The following is a 26,731-nucleotide window of genomic DNA, read 5'->3' as shown; positions in this document are numbered from 1 at the left end:
TCAAAAACAAAAACGTCAAGGAAATTGTACTTTCTCGTAAAAAAGACATTTGCTCAATTTTGTCCACGAACATTGACCAATCTTTCCTGATTAATGGCAAGCCAACTAACATTTCAATAAGGGATGAGCTAACTCAGCTAGCTACGGAACTGCTTCGAAAAATGCGTAGGTACCAGGAAACATTCAAAATTAAGTTCGTGTGGCCTTCACGAGGAGGTGGCATATTTGTTAAAAAAGATGAGAATACTAAACCAGATTTAATTAGAACCAGGCAAGATCTAGTAGATTTAATTGACCGGTACTCAACCTCTTTCGAACAGGCAGCTTCTCATAAGAAAATTATTTAGATAATTCAATTTTTAATTTGTTTGTATTTTATGTGCTTTTGTGTGTATAAACAGTAGACGCAATGGATCAAACATTGAATTTATGTCATAGCAATATTGATGATTTTAATTTGTTTAATGGGAGTGTATGTCCGAAACAATTGCGTGTCATGCAGTGGAATGTTCGTGGGATCAATGATTTTCAGAAGTTTCAGGAAATACTGTTGGCAGTAGACCACCTTGTGACTCCGATTGATGTCATTATTATTGGAGAAACCTGGCTTAAAGCTGAAAATACTGCGCTGTATACTATGATAGGTTACAAACATATATTTTCCTCTAGAGAAAGCTCATCGGGTGGTTTAGCTATGTTTGTTAGAGATACAATTAAATACAATGTTGTTAAAAATACATGTAGTGACGGTTTCCATCACATTCATGCAGAATTGTTGTTACCTGTGGGAGTGTTTGATGTTCATGCTGTATATCGTCCACCATCATATGATTTTAATAGTTTTCATGATTGTTTAGAAACATGGTTGAACAATAGCAATACAAATCGTCCTTGCCTAATTTTTGGAGACATGAATGTACCGGTTAATCTATCGAATAATAACACTGTTTTGAAATATACAAATCTTCTACAGTCATACGGTTTCATTTGTACGAACACATTCGTCACAAGACCATGTAGTTCAAATATTTTAGATCATGTTATATGTAAAATGGATGACGCACATCGTCTGCGCAACCATACCATATTGAATGAGTTAAGCGATCACTGTTTGATTTTATCTGAATTTGAAATACATTTTGACAAAAGTAGAATAGAATTATCCAAGAAGGTAATAAATCATGAAAAACTAGAAAATGAATTCAAAACATATATTGACAGTATTGAACCCATTCAAGATGTAAACACATGTCTTCAAGATATATTGTCAAAGTATAACACAATTTTGAAAAACTGTACCAAAACAGTGAGAAAATCCGTTAAAATCAAAGGTACACAATGCCCGTGGATGAACTTAAATTTGTGGACATTAATTAAAATGAAAAACAATTACTTGAAAGGGCTCGTCAAAATCCAAATAACACTCACATAGCAGGATTGTTGAAACATGTATCAAAAAAATTAGATTTGGCTAAAAAACAAACAAAAAAGAATTACTATGAAAATCTCCTGAATAATACGTCACATTCAAAATTATGGAAAAATATTAATTTGATCCTGGGTAAATTGCAGAACAAAACTGAAATAGCTCTGGAAATCAATGATGAACGCATATGTGATAGAAAACTGATCAGTGAAGCATTCAATGAACATTTTTCAACAGTTGGAGTAAAGTTAGCAGAAAACATTACTCCACTTTGTGCTAATCCATTAAGACACATAGAACCTATCACACATTCAATCTTTTTGCAACCAGCATCCGCAAATGAAGTAGTACTTTTGATCAATGAGCTGAAAACTAATAAGAGCCCAGGTCCTGACCAAATACCGGCAAAGATAATTAAAAGTAATGTCATCACATTGTCCCGTATTTTATCGGAATGCTTTAATCTAATGATTCAAGAAGGGTTTTACCCGGACTGCCTGAAAACTGCCAAAGTTATTCCAATATTCAAATCAGGGGATTCCTCTCAATTGGATAATTACAGACCTGTGCCGACTTTATCAGTTTTCAATAAAATATTTGAAAAATTGCTGATGAACCGCCTTGTTAGCTTTCTTGATAGCAATAATACTCTTTATAATTTGCAATATGGCTTCCGAAGCGGAAGTAGTACCACAATTGCCATAACTGAACTTGTCGATAAAATATTGGAGGAAACCGACTCCAAGAGGTATGTTGGTGCCTTATTTTTAGATTTGAAAAAAGCTTTTGACACTTTGAATCATGGAATATTACTGCGGAAGCTAGAACAATATGGGATAAGAGGTGTTGCCAACAAAATAATTTCTAGTTACTTAGAAAATAGAAGCCAATTCGTTGAATACAACGGAGAAACGAGCTCATTGAGGCGCTTACACATTGGTGTCCCTCAGGGGAGTAATATTGGACCCTTACTTTTTCTAATTTACATAAACGACATCAGCAAGATTCGTCTAGTAGGCACTCCAAGATTATTTGCCGATGATACGGCTTTATTCTACCCGAATATCAACCCATGTACAATTATTTCAAGCATGAGAGCAGACCTGCAATTGCTTCAAGAATATTTTTCTGAAAATATGCTTACGTTGAATCTGAAAAAAAAACAAAACATATGATCTTTCGGTCTCCTAGAAAAAGCATTCCAATTGTCCCAGATTTAATGATGGGTACCACTGCCATAGAGCGAGTTAATTCATTCAAATACCTGGGTTTATATATTGACTGTACTTTGTCTTGGGATTCTCATATCAAGGAAATTGCAAAAAAGATTTCGCACATGTGTGGCATTCTTAAAAAAGTTAGCAGTTTTGTTTCTCGGAAAGCTTTGCTTATGTTCTATTACGCCCATATACATTCTCATTTTAATTATTTAATCATTGTTTGGGGAAGAGCATGCAAATCAAAACTGAAAAAACTGCAAGTATTACAAAATCGTTGTATAAAACAAATTTATAATTTACCCTTCCTGTTTCCATCAGTTCAACTGTATTCAGATTTTCCACATAATATTTTGCCACTACAAGGAATGTGTGAAGAGCAAACATTACTCATGATTCACAATATTTTGCGTAATCCAAGATGCATTCATAATTTAACCATAAATGTAATGCCAAGGCTACACAACACTAGGCAAATCAATCATCTTTCACGATCTCGGGCGTATTCAAATTTCGGACAAAAACGGTTTACTTTCATTGGGCCATCAAGATTTAATAATCTACCTAGCGGTTTACAGATAATTATAAGTCGTTCGTTATTCAAATATAGAATCAAACGTTTCTTATTAACGCAAGTAGCTCAATTGTTAATTTAAAAAAAAACTCTTTTGTTTCTCTCCTAATGTGTATGTTAACCGTCTACAAACAAATCGATATATTTTGGTGTAATGTTTTAATGTAGTTTAAATTTGTATATGTGTTCTTCTTTAAAAGGATAATCAATCCACTAGAAGCGCACTATTTGTTTTTTTTATATTATACTCTCATTTAATTTTGTTTAATCTTTATTTTATGTGTTCTCAGCCATTTAATGTAGATTTATTTCCAATTTTGCCGTGTTGCCTATGGCTGAGAAAAGAGTGTCCACTACCAGGGGGCTCTTTTGGAGCTTTTTGGTGTGGGGGAGAGCGGAGGGTCACTCAAAAAAAAAAAAAAAAAAGTTTTGTGTAAACTTTATTGATTTATTTTGACTGTGCATTTGGGATTTAAGCTAAATAAAAAAAAACTGGCAGCACTTGTTTTCACCAATGTAACAACCAGGGATGCCAGGTGGTTTTTTCCAATGTCTTCCAGTTGCACGGAAAATATCTTCCACTTCAAACTTTTAAATTATCATGATAACTTTATAAAGTCTACATTTTCGGGTTAAGGCCCAAGTAAAAATAAAGCATATGTTAAAACTGAAAAATAAGATTTCTGCTTAAAATTCTCCAATTCTAAGAGAAAAAAAAACACAACTCTTTTACTTTCCAACTAAAATTGCTATTTTTTTATTATTTTGTTTTTGATTTGTTGATTTTAAGCAGAAAACTGCTTTTTCAATGTTGGCATTTGCTCCATTCTTAGTTAAGCCTGGTAGGTCAGAAAATTAGGCTCTCCTTTATCATGTTTGACATCATTATTGAGGAATTTCTTCGAAATCATTCACAGCAAATTCCTCTAGCATATTTAAAACCCTGCTTGTCAGGAAATAGCTGACCTGTGCATGTTTTTTTTAAACAGATTTCAATATATTCTGAAGTCCCCTTGATTAAGAACAATTGTTCTTGAGAACTCATCAGTTCAACCAGAAATTCGTCCAATAATACCTTCACAGATTGTTTCATTAATCCCTAGAAATCTGAATTTATTTATCCACGGGATTCCCCAGTGATGTTCCATGATTTTTTTTTCGGAATATCGAAGGATTCTTCCAAGATAATATGAATGTATTCGGCTAAGCATTGCGAAAAGGATAAATTTAATGAACAATTCAATAAATAACATTTCTAGCAGAATACCTCTTTACGAGTTTCTTCACAAACTTTAAACGATTTTTTGCGTTATTTTGTCAGTTTTTTTTTTTAACATTATTCCAAGCCAATCATCGAGAAACTTTTTGTTCTTCGTCCAAGAATTTCTTCAATTTTTTTATCAGGGATATCTGCAGCCTTTTTTCCGGAATTTCACAAAAAAAAAATCTCCAGAGGTTCCTCAAGAAATTTTTATACCGAATTTCCGTGCGTTGAAATCTTCCAGCAATTTTCAGAAATTCTAGCAAAAATATTATTATTTTTCATGGTTTTCTCCAGACTCTTCAGAAAATTTCTCAATCAGTTTTGAAATAAGTAGTCCATGAACTTCTCTATGAACTCTTCTCGCAATCTTAAAAGTTTCCTAAACAGTTTTTAAACAAGTTACCCTGGAACTCTTTTTAGTATTATTTAGAAACTATCTCTATTACTAACTACCGTGGATTCCACCAAGCTAGAGATTTCTCTGAAGGTTCCTGATTAAAAATATTGAGAGATTTGTCCAAAGATAGTACATGTAATATCTCTGAGAATTCTTTTAGTTTTTTTTACAATTTTTAAGGTATTCTTTCAGCAACTCACGATGCTTAAAAAATAACTCAACTGTTTCTTGTGCTATTTAACTTCCTGAATTACTGTGAATTACTGCAAGTTTTTTAAAGTATTTTTTTTTATACAGCCATTCCATGAAAAACCGATCACTGAATTCCGTGAAAATTTGCAATTTGGTACCTTATCCGAAATAAGGATACACGTTTTTTTGGATTTTTTGATCAGGGTGACCATTTCCGAAATGAGATGACCAGAAAAATCGCGATTTTGCAAATTTTTTATTTAAAAAAAAATATAACTTTTGAACCGTTCCACCGATTTTCAAACTTTTTGGACGAAATGAGAGCTTTTCAGGAAAAATATAAAATTCCACAAAAATTGTTTTTTTTTAACATGAAATAAATTCAATAATTTCCGTTTTTTCGTGTTTTGAAGGCCTCGGGACCTGTATTGCTGATCTCATTTTTTCTTGAAAGTTCAAAAAATTTTACATTTACTGTCAAATTTTCAGCGATGTATGTTTTTTAGTTTTTTGGATATATTTTTTCATTTTTCATAGGTCTCAGCGCATTAGATTTTTTATTTTAAAACAATCATAACTTTTGAGCAGCTCAACCGATTTCCAATCTTTTTCTATGGAATGAAAGCTGAGGATTTCAACTTTTCAAAAAAAAATATGAAACTTTGAAAATATATTTTTTTTTAAATGAAAATTTATAAAAAAAACTAGAAATTTTTTAAAATTTTTCATGTAAATTTTTTTTTTTTAGGTCTATCAATTTTGTCTGAAAAGTTGAGATCTCAAGCTTTCATTCCATAAAAAAATATTGGAAATCGGTTGAGCTGTTCAAAAGTTATGATTTTTTGCGATTTAATGCGCTGAGACTTACAGTGTGTGCCGATAAAAAATGACTGTTTTTATATTTTCCGAAAAAATATATCTCAAAAACTAAAATACATGCATTGCTGAAAATTTGACAGTGAACGTATAATTAACTGAACTTTCAAGAAAAAATTAGAACAGCAATAGCCCCTTTCGTCCCGAGCCCTTCAAAATACGAAAAATGGAAATTATGGATTTTTTTCTTCATGTAAAAACAATTTTTGATTCTTCATGCAAAAAAAGTTTGATGGGGATTAGACCAGAAATTTTAGAGTTGCTCAATTTCCAGGGTTTTGTTTTTCATGATAATATTCAAATAGTTCTTTCAAAACCTTTAAATATTCTCAAAGAATTTCACCAGACATTTTCCTACAGACAACTTATAAAATTCCTGCGAGAGGGCACTTCATGAAAAGTTTTAAGACAAATGCAAACAAGATTACCAAAAATGTGGAAATGTTTTTAGTAGAAATCATGGGTTTGAAGATTTGTTTTCAATTCTAGTGAAATTTTAAAATAAGTTTCTTGGTTAATCTGATTAAACTCCATATAAATCATGGTAAATTTTATTATAGTAGCTTTCTGTCCTATTTGCATTATTCTCTGAAAGCTTATAAAATCTTCAGAGATATTTGTTTGAAGTCTGGGTGGAAGTGCTTAGAAAACTCCGTAAATTGCTGGAATAATTTGTTGGAAATTTGAAGAATTCCAGAACACATTTCTAAAAAAAAACTTCTATAAGAATTAATGGAGTAAGTGGTATCTCTGAACGGATTTGTGAACGAATACTTGTCTATATTTCATTGGAAATTCTCGCAGTGCAAGTCAAAATCTAATAAGGTATATAGTCGGGTCTCCTATTAAACGTATTCCTATAACGTGCACTCCTATTACGCGCACTCCTATAAGACACACCAGAGCGTTATAGACCCAGGGCTTATGGGATTTCATCACTTTGGGAGTGTTGTTGAATATTGAATATAACTGTCTTCGGCGAAGTTTCACACAGTTCGAACGAAACGTGTAAATTTCTGTGAAATATAATGCACATAATTGGAGCGTAAAATATAATGGATATTTACATGACATGTCATGTAAACTTATTATATGTCATGTAATCTAGCAGGATCCTGAGTGGTTACATGACATGTAACACATTTTTACATGATGTTGAACTGAAATCTACATGACGTCATATTTACAACGATAATTCAATCCTATAAAAAACATTTTTTCTCCCGATTTCTACGTATATATATAAAATCTCGAAACTTTCGGCTCAAATAATGTTAGCCCTTGTGATACTGAACAACTTTGCCGAAGACGCCATCTTTCTAAGTGGTTAGACTACTGAGCCATGCGCAAAACAAAAATTCCATGCTCACTAGCGCTGCCTAGTAGCAAAATTTCGAAACTTTCGGCTCAAATAATGTTAGCCTTTGTGATACTGAACAACTTTTCCGAAGACGCCATCTTTCTAAGTGGTCAGGCTACTAAGCCATGCGCAAAAAAAAATTCCATGCTCACTAGCGCTGCCTAGTAGCAAAATTTCGAAACTTTCGGCTCAAATAATGTTAGCCCTTGTGATACTGAACAACTTTGCCGAAGACGCCATCTTTCTAAGTGGTTAGACTACTGAGCCATGCGCAAAACAAAAATTCCATGCTCACTAGCGCTGCCTAGTAGCAAAATTTCGAAACTTTCGGCTCAAATAATGTTAGCCCTTGTGATACTGAACAACTTTTCCGAATACGCCATCTTTCTTTAGTGGTGAGGCTACTGAGCTATTTGCAAAACAAAAATTCTTTGCTCACTATCGCCGCCTAGTGGCAAAATTTGGAAACTTTCGGCTCAAATAATGTTAGCCCTTGTGATACTGAACAACTTTGCCAAAGACGCCATCTTTCTAAGTGGTGAGGCTACTGAGCTATGCACGGAGAACAAAATATAGTGTTCGTAATCATTTTTCCGGTCAATTTAACTATATTTTAAGGTTGATTTGGAGATAACTAAAAATATAGTTGAATTGACAGTATATTGTTAAACATAACTATACCATATAGTTCTTGACAACTATATTTTTTATTGAATTTACAAACGTCAAACGTCAAAATTTAACTATATTTTAGTTGACCCAAAGTGCATTTTATTGAGTTTACAATATATTGCAATGTTTACTCAGCATTTTGTTCTGCTTTATCAACATAACTGAAAAGATTCGGTGCTGCTTTATCGATCTAAAATAAACATTGCAAAAATGAAAACAAAGGGCGAGTCGACAAACTTGATATGTGGTCTCCTGCGTGAGAGGTGTTCATCTTAGCACCTACACTATTCCTTGCATGTTAGAAGTAAGTAGATTTGTGAGCATGACCTTCAAGTCAAGAGAGGTGAATGTTTCCGAATAGTGATAATTATCAAAATTATAATTGTTATAAGTAGAAGTGGATAGCTCAATCAAAGAAGTGTGTGTATTTGATTTGACGTTAATTTAGTGTTGGCGTAAGTTAATTTTATTTCGAAACAACTATTTGTGCGTAAGTAAAAGTAATTGACAGGATTGTAATCTTAACATACAGAAATTCTTCTGCGTGTGTGCAAATCAAAAATTCTTTGCTCACTAGCGCCGCCTAGTAGCAAAATTTCGGAACTTTCGGCTCAAATAATGTTAGCCCTTGTGCTACTGAACAAGTTTGTCGAAGACGCCATCTTTCTAAGTGGTCAGGCTACTGAGCTATGCGCAAAACAAAAATTCTTTGCTCACTAGCGCCGCCTAGTGGCAAAATTTCAAAACTTACGGTTCAAATAATGTTAGCCCTTGTGATACTGAGCAACTTTGCCGCAGACGCCATCTTTCTAAGTGGTCAGGCTACTGAGCTGAGCGCAAAAAAAAAAAAATAACCACTAGCGCCGCCTGGTGGCGTAATTCCGTACCAGAATGACCACCGCATGTCGGCCCTTGAGATACTGAACAACCTTCCAAAACATCAGGATCTAGAGATATCATATGTTACAAAATTTTGCATTCTTATCCCTCATGGTTCATACAGTGCAAATCAGAAAAAGGGCCCCCACCGGCCAAGTTTTCAACTAAAAGGATGATCCTCAACTCCTAAAGGTAGATCGTACTTAGCACTGAAACTCCGTCGAAGACAGTACTGTGCTATCTCTTTTGGCATACGAGATATTCAACAACACCCCCAAAGTGATGAAATCCCATAAGCCCTGAGTCTCCTATAACGCAGATTCCTATAACGCCCCCCAACCATGTGTCTAATAGGAGACCTGACTGTATTTATTTTTATTCTGAAAAATCTGTGTCAGTAATCCAAATTATTCCATAGAAGAATTGTGGATGATATTCCAGGATGGTATGGCAAAAGAAATTTGTTGGAATCTCTAGAGAAATTACCAAAGTAACGCATAACTTGTGATCTCGCCCGTAAAACCATTGGTAACCAAGTGTGTAGCTTGGTGTTACTGAGAAAACCAATGGATGTTCATGTTGTTTAACAATGCTACACCAGAAAGAAGATCCTCCTCCGTTTCACAGTGGTGATAGTTTTTATCTTGATCCATTCAGTTGCTTGGAAATAACAAGCTACACACTCGGTTACCAATGGCTATTAGGGCGAGATCATAAGTTATGCGAGTATTCTAGAATTAATATTTAAAGATTATATTTTAAAATATTTAGAAAAGCTCTTGAAATAATTGTGTTCTTGAATAATGTCCTTGTTAATTTATTCAAATAATTATTTTTAGAGAAATCTTTGGAATATGGAAATTTTGGTGAACTACAGGAAATCTTCAAAAAGTTTTTCACAGTCCAACTATTTAACATGTTCTAAAAATTAAGACAGTTCTTAATAGCATACTTGTGTTTTTTTTTCTTGCTTTGCCCATGATGTGTGTATTTCAATCACCCGTAAACTTCATTGAACTAATTTTTAATTCAAATTTAAATTCAATTTAATTTTTGGTTGTTCAGGATTTCTCTAGGACTTCCCATGTGCAGATCAGCAATGTACTCTAGGGTTCATTCCTATGCATCTTAAACAAAAAAATCTCTGTATTCCATTGAGCAATTTATCCGAGAATTTTGGTAAGAATTTCTAGCAAGATGATACCTTTATGATATTTATTAACAAATTCAAAAAAAAATCCTCCAGATAAACTTCCAAAAATATTTCTGCGGAATTTTTTTTTCTAGGATTACTTCAATTACAATTATTTTTACTGTGCATCTTGGATTTGAGCTAAATAAAAAAAAACTGGCCGCACTTGTTTTTCAACATTTTAGCGACATTGTTTTATATTGAAATACAACGATCATGTACTATAAATCAACGATTTTTTAATGGTTCAGCGGTGTAGGCATTTTTTTTTGTAAAAACGTTAAATTAAGCACCGCGCAAGGGACAAAAATGATGTGACTGGTCGAACCATTCGACTCGCAGCTTTTGTGTGCGTGTGGGTGTGGGAATAATGTGTGCGGGAAACGAGGTTAGGATCAAGCCATCAATCTCTCGGAATGGAATTTTTATTAAATCAGTGATGTGTATCCGCTGTTGCCGGGTTGGGTTAGGAGGAGTAATCTCTCTCATTACGATGGGGTTAGAAAACACGAGTAGCCCACATTTATCACCGACCATATAAGATATAAGGTTATGAAATGTTGAGGACAAACAGAAATGAGCGTTCAGGGTAAGAGACAGTAGGGGGCAGTGTTGCCAGAGAGGCAAAGTGTCACACGATGCTTTCGGATGTGGAAAGTTGGCAACACTGCCCCTTTGGCGCCGAAGGGATCTTTCAAATATAACGTAACGCGACAGGGGGAGGGAGGCGGTCTAAAGTTGACAAATTTTACATTACGTAATATTTGAATCATCCCAAATGAATGACACACGCTATGTCATAACGGGGTTTAATGCCACTTTCACCCTTCCTTGGTTGCTGACCAAGAGCAACTTCCTGTGGAAGAAATCCTGAAGAACACGAAAATTGCATAAAAACCTCTTATGGACATAGCGCGTATGACATTTGGTGTCGGCGGAACGGATTCAGGTGGAGAAAACATCCGCAGAAGAAAAAAATAAGGAAAAACAGGGAAAGTACATCGGAAGAGAAACTTTTGGGCTGGGGGAAGTTTCCTTCTGCATTCCACTTACCTTTGGTGGTCCTAAATCCCTGATTGATGGCACGTGTGGTCCGCTCGGCGGCCCGATAAATGCGCCAGTAGAAGAACAGCATCACGAACATGGGGATGTAGAAGGACCCCAGGGCCGAGTAGACGACGTATCCGGCGTCGTTTGTCAGCTCGCAGGTCCACGGGCAGGGGGGCGGATTGGGGGACGTTTCGCCCATCCCTCCCACTTCCCAGCTCTCGGCAATCGAGGAGGAGGTTATGGTGCTGAAAGCCGAGGACGTTCCTGTTGATGGCGATGAAGACGATGATGATATCGACGACACTGATGGCGATGATGAATACGATGAGGTGGAAGTGACTGGTGACGGTGACATTGACACCAGCGTGTGATTTCCATACGGTAATAATAGGTTCTCTTTCACCTGTGGGGAAGAAAAAAAGAGCGGGAACATTGTGGTGAGATTGAATGATGAATCGAAATGGGATTGCTAGCATTCTGGTTGGAGGAGGTCGGTTTGAGAGAGATTCACTTGTCAGATTCCATTCATGGTTCAATGACATTTGATGGCAGCAGATTGATAACGAAGTGAATTCGATACTGTTGAGCTTTGCTTGGTATCAAAAATAAAATAGGCTAGGGAAAGTGGTTCACCTATGGACCAATGGACCAATGCACGCGTTCACTATTTGACGTTTTAGCGGTGCCGTGTTATTTATGTGACCATGGAAACCAGTGAATTCGGCACCGCCCAAACATCAAATTCGTGAACTCGTGCATTGGTCCATGCACGAGTTCACTAATTTGACGTTTGAGCGGTGCCGAATTCACTCGTAGCCATGGTCACGTAAATAACACGGCACCGCTCAAACGTCAACGGGTGAACTCGTGCATTGGTCCATAATGAACTTATCGCTGAGAAAACGCAGATTCTGTATGAAAATTGACAAATATTTTCATGACAAGGTAATCCACTTCTCCTAGCCAAAGCAGGTAATCCATTCGAATTCTACCAAACGTAAAGCAACGTTGATGTTATGCAGCCCACAGACGCTCAGACGGTTTGACCAACATTGACTCCGCCCCCAAGTTAGTCAAACCGGCTTATGTTGATACAACCGTTTGACCGACTGTCAAGGTTGGTTGCAGCAACACGATATTTTTTCGCATGTTTTTAGACTTGCCGAGAGTCTAGTGAATATGTGATTGTAATTTTTTCGAATGCTGTGGCTGTGAGGGAGAATCTTTTCGCGATTTTCTGACAACAATCGCAGTAAGGAAGAGAAGAACTTGCAACATTTAAGTACCGAAGGAAATAAATATTTAAGAGGAATTCCAGTTATAATTCGTACGAAATATTCCGGCAAAACTCAGAAATCATGACGGGTCTCTTTCGGGAAATATTCTGAGCAGTCATTGATATGGGAATGGCCAAGGGATTTTTTTTTTTCAAACATTCTATCCAGAATCTTTTAGTCGTTTCCTCGTTATTCTGCTTTGAAGTTTTTCCAGGAATCCATAAGCTATACTTTTCCAAGGATTCCTGTAGAGATTCCTCTACAAATTATTGTGGATTTCAACAACTGATTCCTTCAAAGATCTGTCCAAAAAATCCCTAGGAATATCTTCAGGGCTAACTCCAAGGCTGCCTCCTATAATTCCTCCAGATTGTTATTACATTTTTTTCAAAGATTTTTTCAGAAATTTCTCTAGAAGTTAGTTCCAAGGATTCCATCACGCGTTACCCAGGAATCGCATCAAGAATTCTTTCAGATACTTCTCATGGGATTTCTCAAAAAAAATCATCACCAGAAATTCCCACAAGGATTTCACCAGGACTTTTTTAAGGGCTTGCTGCTAGGACTCCTCCTTAAATTCTTCAAGGAGTTACATCAGAAAATCCACCAGGAATTTCTTCAACGATTCTTTCTAGCAATTTTTCAACAGATTCCTCCAGGGATCTGTACAAATACTTCCCAAGGGATTTCTCCAGTGGTTCATCCAATGCTTCCTTCAAGAATTCCACCAAAAAATCCTCTAAAGATACATTTAAGAATTCCTCCAGCGAAACTTCACGCATTTCTATACAAATACTACCCACAATTTATCCAAGTATTCATCAAGTTCCTCCAGGGATTCCACCAACAATTCCTCCAAGAATTTCATCAGAAAGCCTTGAAGATTTCAAGATAAATATTGCAAAAAAATTGATCAAAACTTGATCAGCAGGATTTCCATTAGAGATTCTACTTGTAATTTTTTGAGAGGATCCCCCAGGTTAACCTTCGGTATTCCTCTAGAGAGAATCTTCAATAAATTCTTTTATATACTCCACCAGTGTTTCCTCCAAAGATTCTTCCTTGTATCTCTGAAGGGACCCTACGAGGCATTCGTCCTGTGATTTCTGAAGGAATAGAGTCCTAAAATGTTTAATGAAATCTTGTTTTTATTAAATCACACGAAAGAGCATGTTCCTGCAACTACTTTAGCAATTTTTCTCGCTCATATAACTACTATATCATGTTTAAACTTTAATTTAAAAATTGGGTCCAAAAATTAACCTTGACACTTTTGATCATGTTTGACGTTCGTTTAGTCGACAAAAACACCTCAGGGGTTTTACTTTTAACACTGGGGTTGTTCATATCTGACATTTTGGAAGGGACACGGGAAACAAAATACACCCACAAATTTGGAGTTCAAGCCAAGAGGTGTGATAAAATCTAAAAATAACTCAAAAAATGTTTTTTGACTTAAACAAACGAAAAACATTAAAAGATTGAGTAAACATGTGTTTATGGCCTAAACATAAGCGTTTGGCACAAAAATTGGGACAGGGCTTTAGGACCCTATTACTTCAATAATCTAATATAAATTTCTCCGAGGATTCCTAAAGGAATTTATCCATCAATTCCATCCAGTATTTCTTGAAGGATTTTTCCCAAGGAATCTACCAGGAAATACCTTAGAGAATCTTTCAGAAACTCCTTCAGAGATTGCTTTAAAAGTTCTTCCAGAAATATACTAAGGAATCTCTCCAGGAAACTCTCTACGAATTAATCCATTGATTTCTTTGGTGATACCTCTAAGAATTTCTAAAGATATATCTCCATGGATTTTTATTTTCAGAAATGAAAAAAAAATCTTTTAGGTCTACTTTATGGATTCATCCTGAGGCATTTAGAGAAATGTGTTGTTTGAAACTCTGAATAAATATCAGTTAACTCCCTGGAGGATTTTTTGATAATCCTGAAGCACAATCCTAGTAACACCTTTGAAGTTAATAATATATCTTCGAGCTGTTTAGCTGTTTAGAATACCTAAAAGTAGATGAAAAAACGAATGTAGTACTATACCATTTAATTCCACTAGAGTTTGTATCCTTTGACAGATACGCGTATTTCGACCTCAACTGTAAGGCCGTCTTCAGTGTCGTGTACTAGACTCGACTTGTCGAAGTGATGAAATGATGAAATGCCAAAAACGACTTCTGTTGTTTTGCCGTGTAGGAATTCCTAATTGAATCCCTATTGGAACTCCTGATAAAATCCTTAAAAGAACTCCTGATAGAAATCCTTGGGAACTCCTATTGAAAGACTCAGGGAAACTCCAGATGGAATCCCAGAAGGAACTCTTCTTGAAATCCCCAGAAGAACTCCTGATGTAATTCCCAGAAGAGATCCTGATGTTATCCCTAGAAGAAATATCTGATGTAATCATTCGAGGATCCAGGTTAAATCTCTGAAGAAACTTCTGATACAATCTCTAGAGGAACTCCTGATGGAATCTCTAAGGAAACTCCTGTTAAAATTTCTGAAGAATTTAATGATGACTCCTGAAGGAATTCCTGACGGAATCCGGATGAATTCCTGATGGAACCCTTGTATGAATTCCTAAAGATAATCTTGCAGGAGCTCCAGATGAAATCATTGGAGGAACTCCTGATGAAATCCCTTGAAAAATTCCCTATGGAATCACTATAGCAACTCCTGATGAAATCCCTGGAGGAATTCCTGATAAAATTCCTGATGGTACTCCTGATAGAATGCCTATAGAGAAATTCCTTATGATAGCCCTAAAAGATCCTGATGGAATTCTTAGGTGACCTCCTGATATAAACTCTAGTCCTAATAGAATCTCGGAAGAAATTCTAGCTGGAATCTCTGAAGGAACTCATGGTGGAATTTCTGGAGCAACTCCTGATAAAATCTTCAGAAGCACTCTAATGGTAGCCCTAAAGGTACTTCTAATAAATCCAGGTACAATCACAGGTGAAACTGCTGATGGATTCTCTGAAGATATTTCTGGAGAAATTGGTTGAGGAATAATTACAGAATCCTTGGTAAATTTGCTAAAGAAAACGGTTAGAGATAGTTGGAAACGATAGTGAAATATATAGAAACAACTCAAGAGCGTGTATTTGATAGATCAAAATAATGCATCACGCATTCTGACTTTCCACCCATCTGCATCGGCAGTTCATGGGACGTCGAAGCTTCAATTTGACATGATGACGTCGGTACTCGTGCAACATCCCTACAGACGGTACGATCGGTTCGTCGAACATTTGGCTCCGCCCATCGGTGGTTTGAGCAAAATCAAACTCGTTTGATTTTGGCCGACCGATTCGTCTACCGTCAAATTGGTTTCACCAACTGTCAAATTGATTCGTCAAGCAGCATCACACACGGTCAAACATAGCACCAACATGAGCTTCAACTTGGGGGGCGGAGTCAATGTTGGATAAACCGTCTGAGCGTCTGTGGGGTGCATTACGCGCAAATTGGAACCCTACAAATGTACATTTTTCGCATCAACATGTACACTCTTGAATAATACAAAATGTAGAACGTTTAGATCTTAAACTTCATAGCATTTTGTCAAATATACGCATGGGTCATAGTTTTGGGAACTTGTAATCAGAAGACACAGTGTGTTTGTTTGACAAATTGAGACATGAATTTGCAAAAAAATACGCGTTCTAGTGAGACTTGAACTCACGATAGTTAGGATGCCAGTACTTGTTTTAAAAATATAAATTATAATTCTTTGAAACAGCATGTCTAAATATTCAAGTTTTCTTCGAAAAAACTATCAAAGTTACCCCGTTTTACGATAATTGAAATTTCCTTGACTTCCTTGGGCATAAAGTCTCATGGTACGTTATGCTAAGAAGAAGACGAAGAATTGACAATACGGCAAATTGAAATTTACGGTGGAGATGACGATATCGATGACTGGGACACTTCTCCGGACGGAGAGCTCCTCACTGTTCTTAAATTCACAAACCATTACATTCTGAATTATAACTAAAGGAAGATTGCAATCATGACAATTGACTTAAATTAAAATGCAGCAAATCACATGCGGTCGTGTGTTGTACACAATCCCCACTGATTTTTAAAAATATATTACTTTGAAATCCGAAACTCTGAAAAAACTTCCAAACCAAATGACAGATCTCCCTTAGCCTTCGGGATGTTGCGCTGTTGTACTTTGTACAACAGTTGTGATTTATATGCTATCATTTTGCAACAAAGATATCTATCGACACCAAACCAAAATGTATTCCTCAAGAATCTTCTTAAGAACAATACTCGACAGTTTTTATTTGCAGTATGGCCTTTTATAATACGGTAAAATCAACAAATGTACATGGAAGTTGCATAATAATGAAGGCACTATGTACGGTTTGAGGAAACCACAGTTTGAAATCGTCATATTTTAAAATCCAGATAATATAGAAACTTGGGGTCTTTATTAAAAATGTTCTGGAGGTGAAGCGCTAACTGATGGTACCTCATTTAATTCGGAATTTGACCGCTAGGTGGCACTAGTGCGGGCATGGAAGTTTTACTTTTGTTTTGCAGATATTTCAGGATCCTGACTATTTATAAGGATGTCGTCTTCGACAAAGTTGTTTACTAGGTTAAGGAATATCATTTTTCGAGCTAGTTGATTCAAAATTTTGCCAATAGGCGGCGCTAGTGAGCATGAAACTTTTGTTTGCAGCTATCTCAAGAGCCTGACCACTTAGAAAGATAGTGTCTTCGGCAAAGTAGCTCAGTAGCTCAAGAGCTATCATTATTTGAGCCAAGAAATAGGATATTTTGCCACAAGGTAGCGCCAGTGAGCATGAAATTTTTGTTTTGCGGATACTGCAGGATCTCGACTTCTTAAATAGGCACCTTCGGCAAAGTTGTTCAGAAGCTCACGGACTATCATTATTTTGCAAAATCTCGAACTTCAAGGATTAAACAAAGAAAGAATTTGAGTTACTGAACAACTTTGCCAAAGACACCATCTGTGATCAGGCTCCTGATATATTTGCGAAACAAATGTTTTTTGCTCACTAGCGCCGCCTAGTGGCAAAATCCCGAATTTCTTGGCTATAATAATAATAATCCCTTAGGCTACTGAACTATTTTGCCGAAGATGTCATCTTTCTAAGTGGTCAGACTCCTGAAATATTCGCAACAACAACGTACAACGCGCGACCAGGTCCGTCGCACTCGGGCTCAGATTGGGTACCACTTCTAGTACTGCATTTGGTCCCTCGGTAGTGCAAAAGGTACCCAAGTTTGACACATCGCAATACACTTTTCACGGCATTCTAGATTACCTTATGAGCCATAAAATTTTGGGCATTTGCAAGGGACATGAAGGTCTTTAATTTGTCTTTGGCGCGACTACTCGCGTTCAAAAAGTGTACCATCTAAAGTCGCAGCGCTTCCGTGACTGATCGAAACGATATTTAGTTCGCTTCCGAAACTGCGGTTCGCCACCAGAACCCATCCCATCGACGGATATATGGTCTTGTTTGCTGTTAATCTATAGGTGAGTGTACATTGTATTTTTTTTTGTGAACTAAGAGGATGAATTGCAGCACTAACGGACATCGAATAATTTTTTCAGAGGCGTTTCAATGATCCGGCCAATTTTCATCTAGAAACTTAAGCTGCGCTTCCCTCACATTGGCGAATCAACCAGCAACGCAGGATTTCACATCTCCCGCAGCATCAAAAGGCATCAAGCTACAGTCTACAAGTGTGTTAACAATTAGGAGTACAATTATTACACTTGGGGGGTCCGTAGCCTTGAGGTTACGCTTTCGCTTCATATGCGGAAGATCATGGATTCAATTCCCAGCCCCTCCAAAAAATAACCCGTCCAGCCACCAGAAGACGTCGCACGGAGGACCGTGCATAGGGGAGCACATCCATCCTCCGTCAGTATCAGATGGTGACTGAGACAAACTGACCCACTTCGCAGGCAGCTAGCCTCAAAACGACTCAGGAACACGGCAAAACGAACCACCGCAAGAGCAATGGACTATGGCTTATGGAAATCTATTGGACCAACAGCAGAGCACTCTCCTACCTGCTCGGTGTGAGAGCAAAAAGAGCAGAAGAGAGTGAAAGCAGATGTAAATATAGATAAGTTAAAAATAGAACTGTATCGGTAAGGAAGATACAGGTAAACTGATTCCGGCACAGTAGTGGCCACGAGCACGGAGCGCCTTAAAAAAAAATTATTAGACTTTTCAAACATGTGCAGTGCAAGAATAAGAAAAGTAAAAAGAAATCGAAATTTATCGTCACACATGCTTTTTTATTGTATCCGGCTTTTTACGATTGTACATTAGATCAGTCAGAACAAGAAATTGCATGTAATTTTTACAAATATTTTGTCGATAGCGTTTCATCGGTCAACCAATCTATTGAGTTGGTTGCTGAACCTGACGAAATCAAACAACCGGTTAATAGTAGATGTAAACTTGAATGTTTTCACCCGATTACATTTGATGAATTAAGAAGTATATGTTTTTCTTTAGATAAAACGGCTGGAGTAGATAATATTAATGCTATAGTTGTGCAAGATTGCTTTCATGTCATTGCACTATGGTCCAGGAATCAGTTTTACGCGGAAAGATGCATTTTGAGCTTTAGAATAAAACATTAGACAAAAACGGTCTTCTACAATTTGTTTGTATTAGTTAAGCCCTTTGTTTGGTGTTATTAAAAATAAGGGTGGACCACATTTTCATAGAAATTGTGTAACTAACTTTCTTATTTGTAGAAATTATATTATACATGCTTCAGCAAAGTTGTAGACCATTCAGTTTCAAGCAACTTTGCTTGAACTGAACAACAGTGAGAGATTTTATTTTTAGCGTCGCACTGTTGCCTTGTTTGTGCCACACTACTCATAAGCCAACGTTGGCTCAATGAGATGGTTAGTATGGGTCCGGCTTTCGACGTGGTCGTATCTCGTCATATCGACCCCTTTTGCGATAGAGAGATCGCCGCTCAAATTCACTCAACTAGGGTTGTCATGCTGTTGTTCGTAGGCACGCTTAGGAGAGTCGAATTGGGCATCTCAGAGAGCCGAAGGAGGTGTAGGGTTGTGAAGGAGAAAATGGGGTCGTGACGGACTTTGGTTTCAGGTTGGCCGATTGCGCTGCAGAATCGTTACCCGTTCTGTGGCGTAGTTGGTTAACGCGCCCAGTCTAGCGTATTGGAAGTCGTGGGATCGAAGCCCACCACCAGAACGATTCTATTATTTTTCACAATCTTACAACTCAATTTGTCCAAATTGACTTTTGTGTCTACGACCTTCAGGTATTTCTCAACGGACTGTTTTTAATAATTCGGTTTCCAGTCCCGTGGAAAGTAATCTTGGTGTTCCACAGAGAAGTGTATTAGGGCCCATTTTATTTATTATGTACATTAATGACATGAGACGAGTTTTACGATTTTGTGATATTAATTTGTTTGCGGATGACACCGTGTTATTCATTGCAGCTAAAAATTTAGAACAAGCCGTTTCAAACTTGAATGAAGATTTGCGTTATTTAAGTAGATGGTTGAAGTTTAAACAACTGAAATTGAACATAAGTAAAACAAAATTCATGATCATTTCGCGGAATCGTAATAATGAACAAGTCTCTGTTGAAATTGACAATGAGGCAATAGGGCGATATTCAAAACTGAAAAGGCAATAGATGGCTCTTTTTCAATGGTAGTAAAAACGAAATCCTGAAGCAAAGAAAGCTCTACGGAAGATGAACTAAACACAAAAAGTGATGTATTCACTTTACACTTGATTTCTAATCACTACTTTTTTGATCCAGTTTCCAAATTGCAAGAAATTCACGTTTTTCATTATTTTCCATATGTTTTGACAGTTCTCCGACTACCATTCTTCCATGCGCTTGTGTTGAAAGTTTGAGAAATTTGAGAATCCAGCGTAGCGTGATCAGTGGGAGGAATACAAACAACAGTGTCGTCGCTCGGCGGCCGGTGACAGAAACTGAATGTTCGAAAGGTTGTTGCCTGTACTTTTTGCCGCTGGCGCCAACTGTTAGCGATTAAGAACGAAATAAACAGTCGTTACCCTATTGATCGCGTTCGAGAAATTAAATATCTTGGCGTGATTATTGATGATAAGCTTAAATTTGTCACTCATATTAACAATGTCATCAAGAAAATAGCCAAGAAGTACGGTATTCTTTGTCGATTAAAAAACGAATTAACCATTGCTAGTAAGATATTGTTGTACAAATCAATCATCTCTCCTCACTTGGATTTTTGCCCTTCCATTTTGTTTTTGGCTTATGAAACACAAATATCGAGATTGCAGCGCTTGCAAAATAAAATTATGCGCTTGATTTTAAGGTGTGATAGACTCACTTCCTCACTTTTTTTGTTAGACGCTCTACAATGGCTGTCAGTGAAGCAAAGAATTGTTTATTTGACAATGGTGTTCGTTTTTAAAGTAGTCAACGGTTTGCTGCCTCGATATTTGTGTGACAGAATTGAAAGAGGAAGTGACATTCATAGATATAACACAAGAAACGCGGACGAAATCAGAACACCCAATTTTCTGCATGGTGCTTCACAAAACTCAAGGAATAAATGTTTTCAATTCTATGCCAATACAAATAAAGCGTGCAACGACTCTGTCACAGTTCAAGAGACTATGCATTTCACACGTAAAAACTGTATTTTGAGCAGCCAAATGGTAATTTTTTAATAATGACTAATTTTGTATCTTGACGATGTTTTACAAACAGATTATTTGATTGCAGAATTTATTTGTTTTATTTCATTAGGGTATAGACAAACTATTATGTTCACCCTGATGATGATGATGGATTTTTATATTGTTGACGTAGCTTTAGCTTTAAACCTATTTTTTTGTGAAGTCTACAAAAGTTTGAGTCTCGCGCGCGGTATACAGGTATAAATGACTATTTTATGATTTGTAAACAAAATTGGACAATTGCACTGTTGAAGGATTCTTTGGATTATTAGTAGGCTCGCTAGTTGAATGTCGGAAACTTCTTGAAAATGCGAATGTTGTCGATAGTTTTGAAATCGTCTTGCGGAGTTTTCAATCCTGACAAGGTTTTGGATTTTGTCGGAATATCATGATCACTGGTTATGCTTATGAACATCTGTGGTTAAGATCAATGGTGTTTACAAAATTTCTTTGTTGCTGTATAGTATGAAAATTTCTATGTTATTTATATCTGTAAAAAATAATCAGACCGTTTCGTTTTGCAATATCTGATTAAATTGATCATAATAATTATCTTAAAGATATATCGTCTAGCTCAAACCATTGTAGGGGTATGTGGTGGGACCATCATCATCATCATCATCAGCACTAATGGCCGTCACAAAAAAGCTCGCTTTCTGGTAGGGACTAGGCGATCTGACATTTGGCTTGGGTCGTTTGATACCACCTCCTGAAGAAAGCGCTAGTTCTTGAAGCCTATCACCATCTGTGTGGCGCTAGTGTTAGAGTAAACAAATTTAGGCTTCGCCCTCATCAAACCCCGCGCGGAAGCGACAAATGTCGTATGAGAAAAACTTTATACTATTGATAATCGCTTGTCGTTGTGTATAATAAAATGTGGCTAAATTATCCAGCAATTACAGAAAAACTGGATAAAGTAATACCAGGTCCGTCCCACTCGGGCTCAGATTGGGTACCACTTCTAGTACTGCATTTGGTCCCTCGGTAGTGCAAAAGGTACCCAAGTTTGACAGATCGCAGTACACTTTGAACGGCAATCTAGATTACCTTATGAGCCATAAAATTTTGGGCAACTGCAAGGGACATGGGGGTTTTTAATTTGTCTTTGGTAATACGCACTTAACACCAGATTGAGAGGTAAAATTTGAATGTCGCATTCGAAAACGAGTATGTCTCGTGCCTAAAAATTGTATTTTTGGACGAGCTGTCAAATCAGCACCTTCTCCAGCACCAATTTTTTGGCTTCACTTCAGTTGTTCGTAGATGACAGCCGTTTCAGTCCTGTGGTTTGATAGCAAATCGATAATAAGGCTCTCTCAGCCTTCTTTTTCCAGCAACAAGATCAAATGAAATTTCAGTTTGTTGTTTTCATACGAAAACGGTTTCCGTATGAAAACAATCCATTTACGCTCGATTGCGGAAAAGAGAAGAGTGATTAAACGTCAGATTGCCTTATGTCGATCAACAACTCATCGATTAGCGGTCAAACGACCCAATCCAAATGTTAGATCGATTGATCCCTAACAGAAAGCGAGCCTGATTATGGCGGTCAATAGCGCTCGTAAAAAGCTGGATAAAAACAATCGAAAAGCATCGCATGTGGTTAAGGGGGCAGGATCCGTCATTGATTTCGGAATTTTCAAAAGCAGTTTTTTCGTTCAAAATCAAGAATGTTTACAGGAAAATGTGTTCACTGTATTCTATTCTCCATACAAAACGCAGTGAACACATTTTTATCGAATAATTTTCAGTTTTGAACAGAAAAACTGCTTTTGAAGTTTCGATGATGACGATGATAACGATGACGGAGCGTTGATCGTTAAAATACCATAATACACTGTAAAACAACTGTTACAAACACATTATTCGTTTTCATTGCAAACATATAGTTCAACTATTATCAAACTGTTTGTCATATCACAGATAACAGATGTTGAAGTCCGATAGTAGAACTGTGTAAGACAATTGACGGTCATTTTGTATGGCAACACAAGTAACAACATCGTTGTGGCGCTGTCATCACTGAGTTCCCATGACAATGTCTGTGGTGAATATGAAATATTTCAAAATACTGATATTCACCACTGATTAACGCAATTCGTTATGTGGCGGCGCTAGTGATGGCAAAGAATTTCTGTTTGAATGTACACAGCTTTTCAGAAAATTTTTGTTCTCTAGCATAAACATGTGTCATACTGTAGATTCAGCAAAATAATGGATAGTATAGTAACCGTTTGACGAACTGTCATCGTAAAATTATGTTTGGAAAAAAATAGCGATTTGGAATGGTGACATAACTTAACCGCCTATTCCCCAGTATATTGTAACTTGTAATTTTATACGAAATTATTCACATATGGTCACATGTGGTAGAGGATAGTACTGGAAACGGTATGAATATGGTTCATGATTATGCGGGATCTGTTTGGTTGGTTTGGTTCCACCGTCGCCACCTGAACTTCAAACGATGAAATCCGGCTTGGTAGTCGTGTGCATATAAAGTAAACAATATGCCTGGAACCGGGAAACCAGGAATGTTTATCCAAATGCGTAGGAGAATTTATGTTTATATCTGGTATTGGCGATCATGTGTTGTAACGGTCAGCCTCCTGGACTTCCCTTTTTATAAAGTGGGATAGCTTAAGCGCCACTCCCGAGGGAGACTATTCACCAAGATTAGGGTTGCCCGTCCGTTTAGACCTTTCAGGGGGAATAAGGCTTGGTTTTTCCAGATTTATTATATTGAATATAACCACAGACAAACAGACGTCACAGTCTCATCACTGTCCATCGACCACCTTTTTAACGGTCGATTCAAAAATATGGTAGGTGGCCAATCCGCCACCCGCAGCGCTCGCATCGTTTTTGTTCGTGTTTGACGTTTACACACTACCGCCATCTGTTGGCCTATCGGCCAAACACACCGATTTTAGCATTGGGCGTACATGCCCTCGTGACTATGATTTTGATCGAGATTTGTTCTAAGTGTTACGTCTGTTTGTCTGTGATATAACTATCAGAAGCGTGAAATCGATCGTCGGTCGGTGACAAAACAGCGATGACGGTTTTTATCATCACTGGCCAAGTCTACAAATTCTCTTCGGACCAAAATGTGTCCGAATAAAAAGTTGCCCGGTTGGTTTCGGAGCCAACCTCCCCAGTAAAATAAACAACAGAGAAAATTACAGGCGAAACACGAACGACATGGAAAACCTTCGACCAACTTCACTTCTAAGGGACTTTAATAAATTACATTTCTAAATTTTTACGACCCGCAGTGTTTCATGCTACCATAAAACAAAGCTTTTCATTCGAGCTTTTTATATTTTTTTTATTTTTTTTTTTAAAGGCATTCTGTGCTCGTGGCCACTACTGTGCCGGAATCAGTTGATCTGTAGCTTCTTTTACCGATACAGATCTATTTTCAACTTATCTATATTTACATCTGCTTTCACTCTTTCCTACTCTTTTACTCTCACACCGAACAGGTAGGAGAGAGCTGTTAGTGAGGCTATCTGCCTGCGAAGACAAGGCTGGTAGCGAGTCACTTTTTAGTGACTTGGTCACTTTTTTTAAGCCAGTCACTTTAAAGTCTCTTTTTTGAAGCCATTTCAACTAAAGTCACTTTTTTCGTCAAAAAGTCACTTTTTTCAACTATTTTAAGCTGAATTTTCGAGATAAAATAACGAAACGGCCTTCTTTTAATTAAGGCTGAGTTTTGATTTAACTTCATGTCAGAATCAAAACTTTGGTTCATGTTTTTTTGTGGAGAAAGTTAATCTTTTATAGAGTTTCACCAGGTTCGTCCCACTCGGGCTCAGATTGGGTACCACTTCTAGTACTGCATTTGGTCCCTCGGTAGTACAAAAGGTACCCAAGTTTGACAGATCGCAGTACACTTTTCACGGCATTCTAGATTACCTTATAGCTTAGCTTAGCTTAGACTGACTACACATATCAATGGTTGCTATTCCGTGATTGACCGAAGTCAGTGAAAATGCACAAAGAATCAACTAGAAGTTCGGCTGGGATTGGCCATAATCTTCTTCAATGTGCATAATTCAGTGCCTCTATTTATATAGGGTCAATAACGGCGCCGGCCACGTCCTTGCAGTCAGGTGGGATTGGGGGAAGGAATGTTAGTGTGTAACCTTTGCTATTTGGAGACCGTGTTTGCCTCTGCATCTCCACAAAGGTTACTGGGAGGGATGTTTGTTAATGGGAAGGATCGTTGGGACACAGGATTCACTTTGATAAGCGATTAGACCATGATAAATAATGATTTGTGAGATATATACATGCTTATTTGAAAATATAATATTTTCATTTGATATGAACAATTTCTATGTAGTGGAAAATTATGCCGACACTTGAGGTGACGAACCATTCAAAGTTTGTTGAACAAATACCTAAATGTAACATTCCTACAGCTGTCAGGACGAAAGCATGTGTTATTATATTTTACTTATTTGAAAAGAAACAAAAAACTCGATTAGTTGGAACATCATAGAACACTCTTATTCTTATGCCGACACTTACAGTGGCGAACCATCCAAAGTTTGTTGAATAAAGTGAACCTTTCGCAAGTCTACACTTGTAGTGTCGAACCATTCAAAGTTTTTTTTAATTACAAAAATAAAGGTAAAAAGGGTGTTCTGAAAAAAAAAAAATGTGAAACATAAATAATTCATGAATCAGAGTTCGTGTCGACACTCACAGTGACGAACAATTCATAGTTTGTTGAAAATTCATATATACGTCCCACAATTGTAACGATTAAATGTGCAGTCATACATATTTTTTAGATTAGAAATAGTAGCATGAAACGAGCTCACCAATTGATCCTTTATCCTTCACTGTGCAGCCACAATCCACTCTCAGCCTCACTCGTTTGCTCGGCTATATAAAAGCACTCAGAAAAAAATAGGCGCGCGACCCGAAAAGGAAAAAAAACTTGGCTTTCTTGACGCACTGCCCAGCAGCAAGCGTCAAGGTCAAAGGATCAAAAAGAACTAACCGATCACGCCACTTTTTCACTTACTAGACCGACGCGCGGCATGTTTGATCCTGCCCTCGTCGCTGGCCCCCGTAGGAGCAAGCGTCAAGGTCGAAAGATCAGACAGAACTCACGGCATTCTAGATTACCTTATAAGCCATAAAGTTTTGGCCAAATGCAAGGGACATGGAGGTCTTTAATTTGTCTTTGGTTTCACTCTATTTGTGACGATGATTACGTAATCATCGTCATTATCAAAACTTGAAAAGCAGTTTTTCTGTTCAAAACTAAAAATTATTCGATGAAAATGTGTTCACTGTGTTTCGGTTGGAGAACAGAATACAGGGAACACATTTTCCTGTAAATTTTCTTGATTTTGAACGAAAAAACTGCTTTTGAAAATTCCGAAATTGATGACGGATCCTGTCCCCTAAGCCAATCGTCTTTATGCTAAATGTCCATTCGGCCAAACGTACCTCCCAATTAACATGCTGATGGGAAATTTTAATTTCACTCAGGATCGATTCAACTATTTGTTCTCCCTTAGTCGGCATTCAAAGGACGCGTCTATGATACATTGGTCTTAAGTATCATATTCGATCTTCCATCATCA

General features: G+C 37.0%; 1 protein-coding gene across 2 annotated transcripts in view; it reads right to left on the bottom strand.

Annotated features, from left to right (window-relative positions):
• The window catches only part of LOC5563924 (octopamine receptor Oamb), a 725,283-nt gene that overhangs the window by 194,250 nt on the left and 504,302 nt on the right, over positions 1 to 26,731 (bottom strand). For both annotated transcript variants that reach the window (XM_021839348.1, XM_021839349.1), the window contains exon 5: positions 11,103 to 11,502. In XM_021839348.1, the coding sequence (XP_021695040.1) occupies positions 11,103 to 11,502 (400 nt within the window). The remainder of the gene's footprint in view (positions 1 to 11,102; positions 11,503 to 26,731) is intronic.

The sequence above is a fragment of the Aedes aegypti genome, chromosome 1, assembly GCF_002204515.2.
Source record: "Aedes aegypti strain LVP_AGWG chromosome 1, AaegL5.0 Primary Assembly, whole genome shotgun sequence".
NCBI classification, from domain to species: domain Eukaryota; kingdom Metazoa; phylum Arthropoda; class Insecta; order Diptera; family Culicidae; genus Aedes; species Aedes aegypti.
The sequence above is the reverse complement of the archived record's forward strand: the minus strand, read 5'-3'. Positions and strand labels throughout refer to the sequence as shown.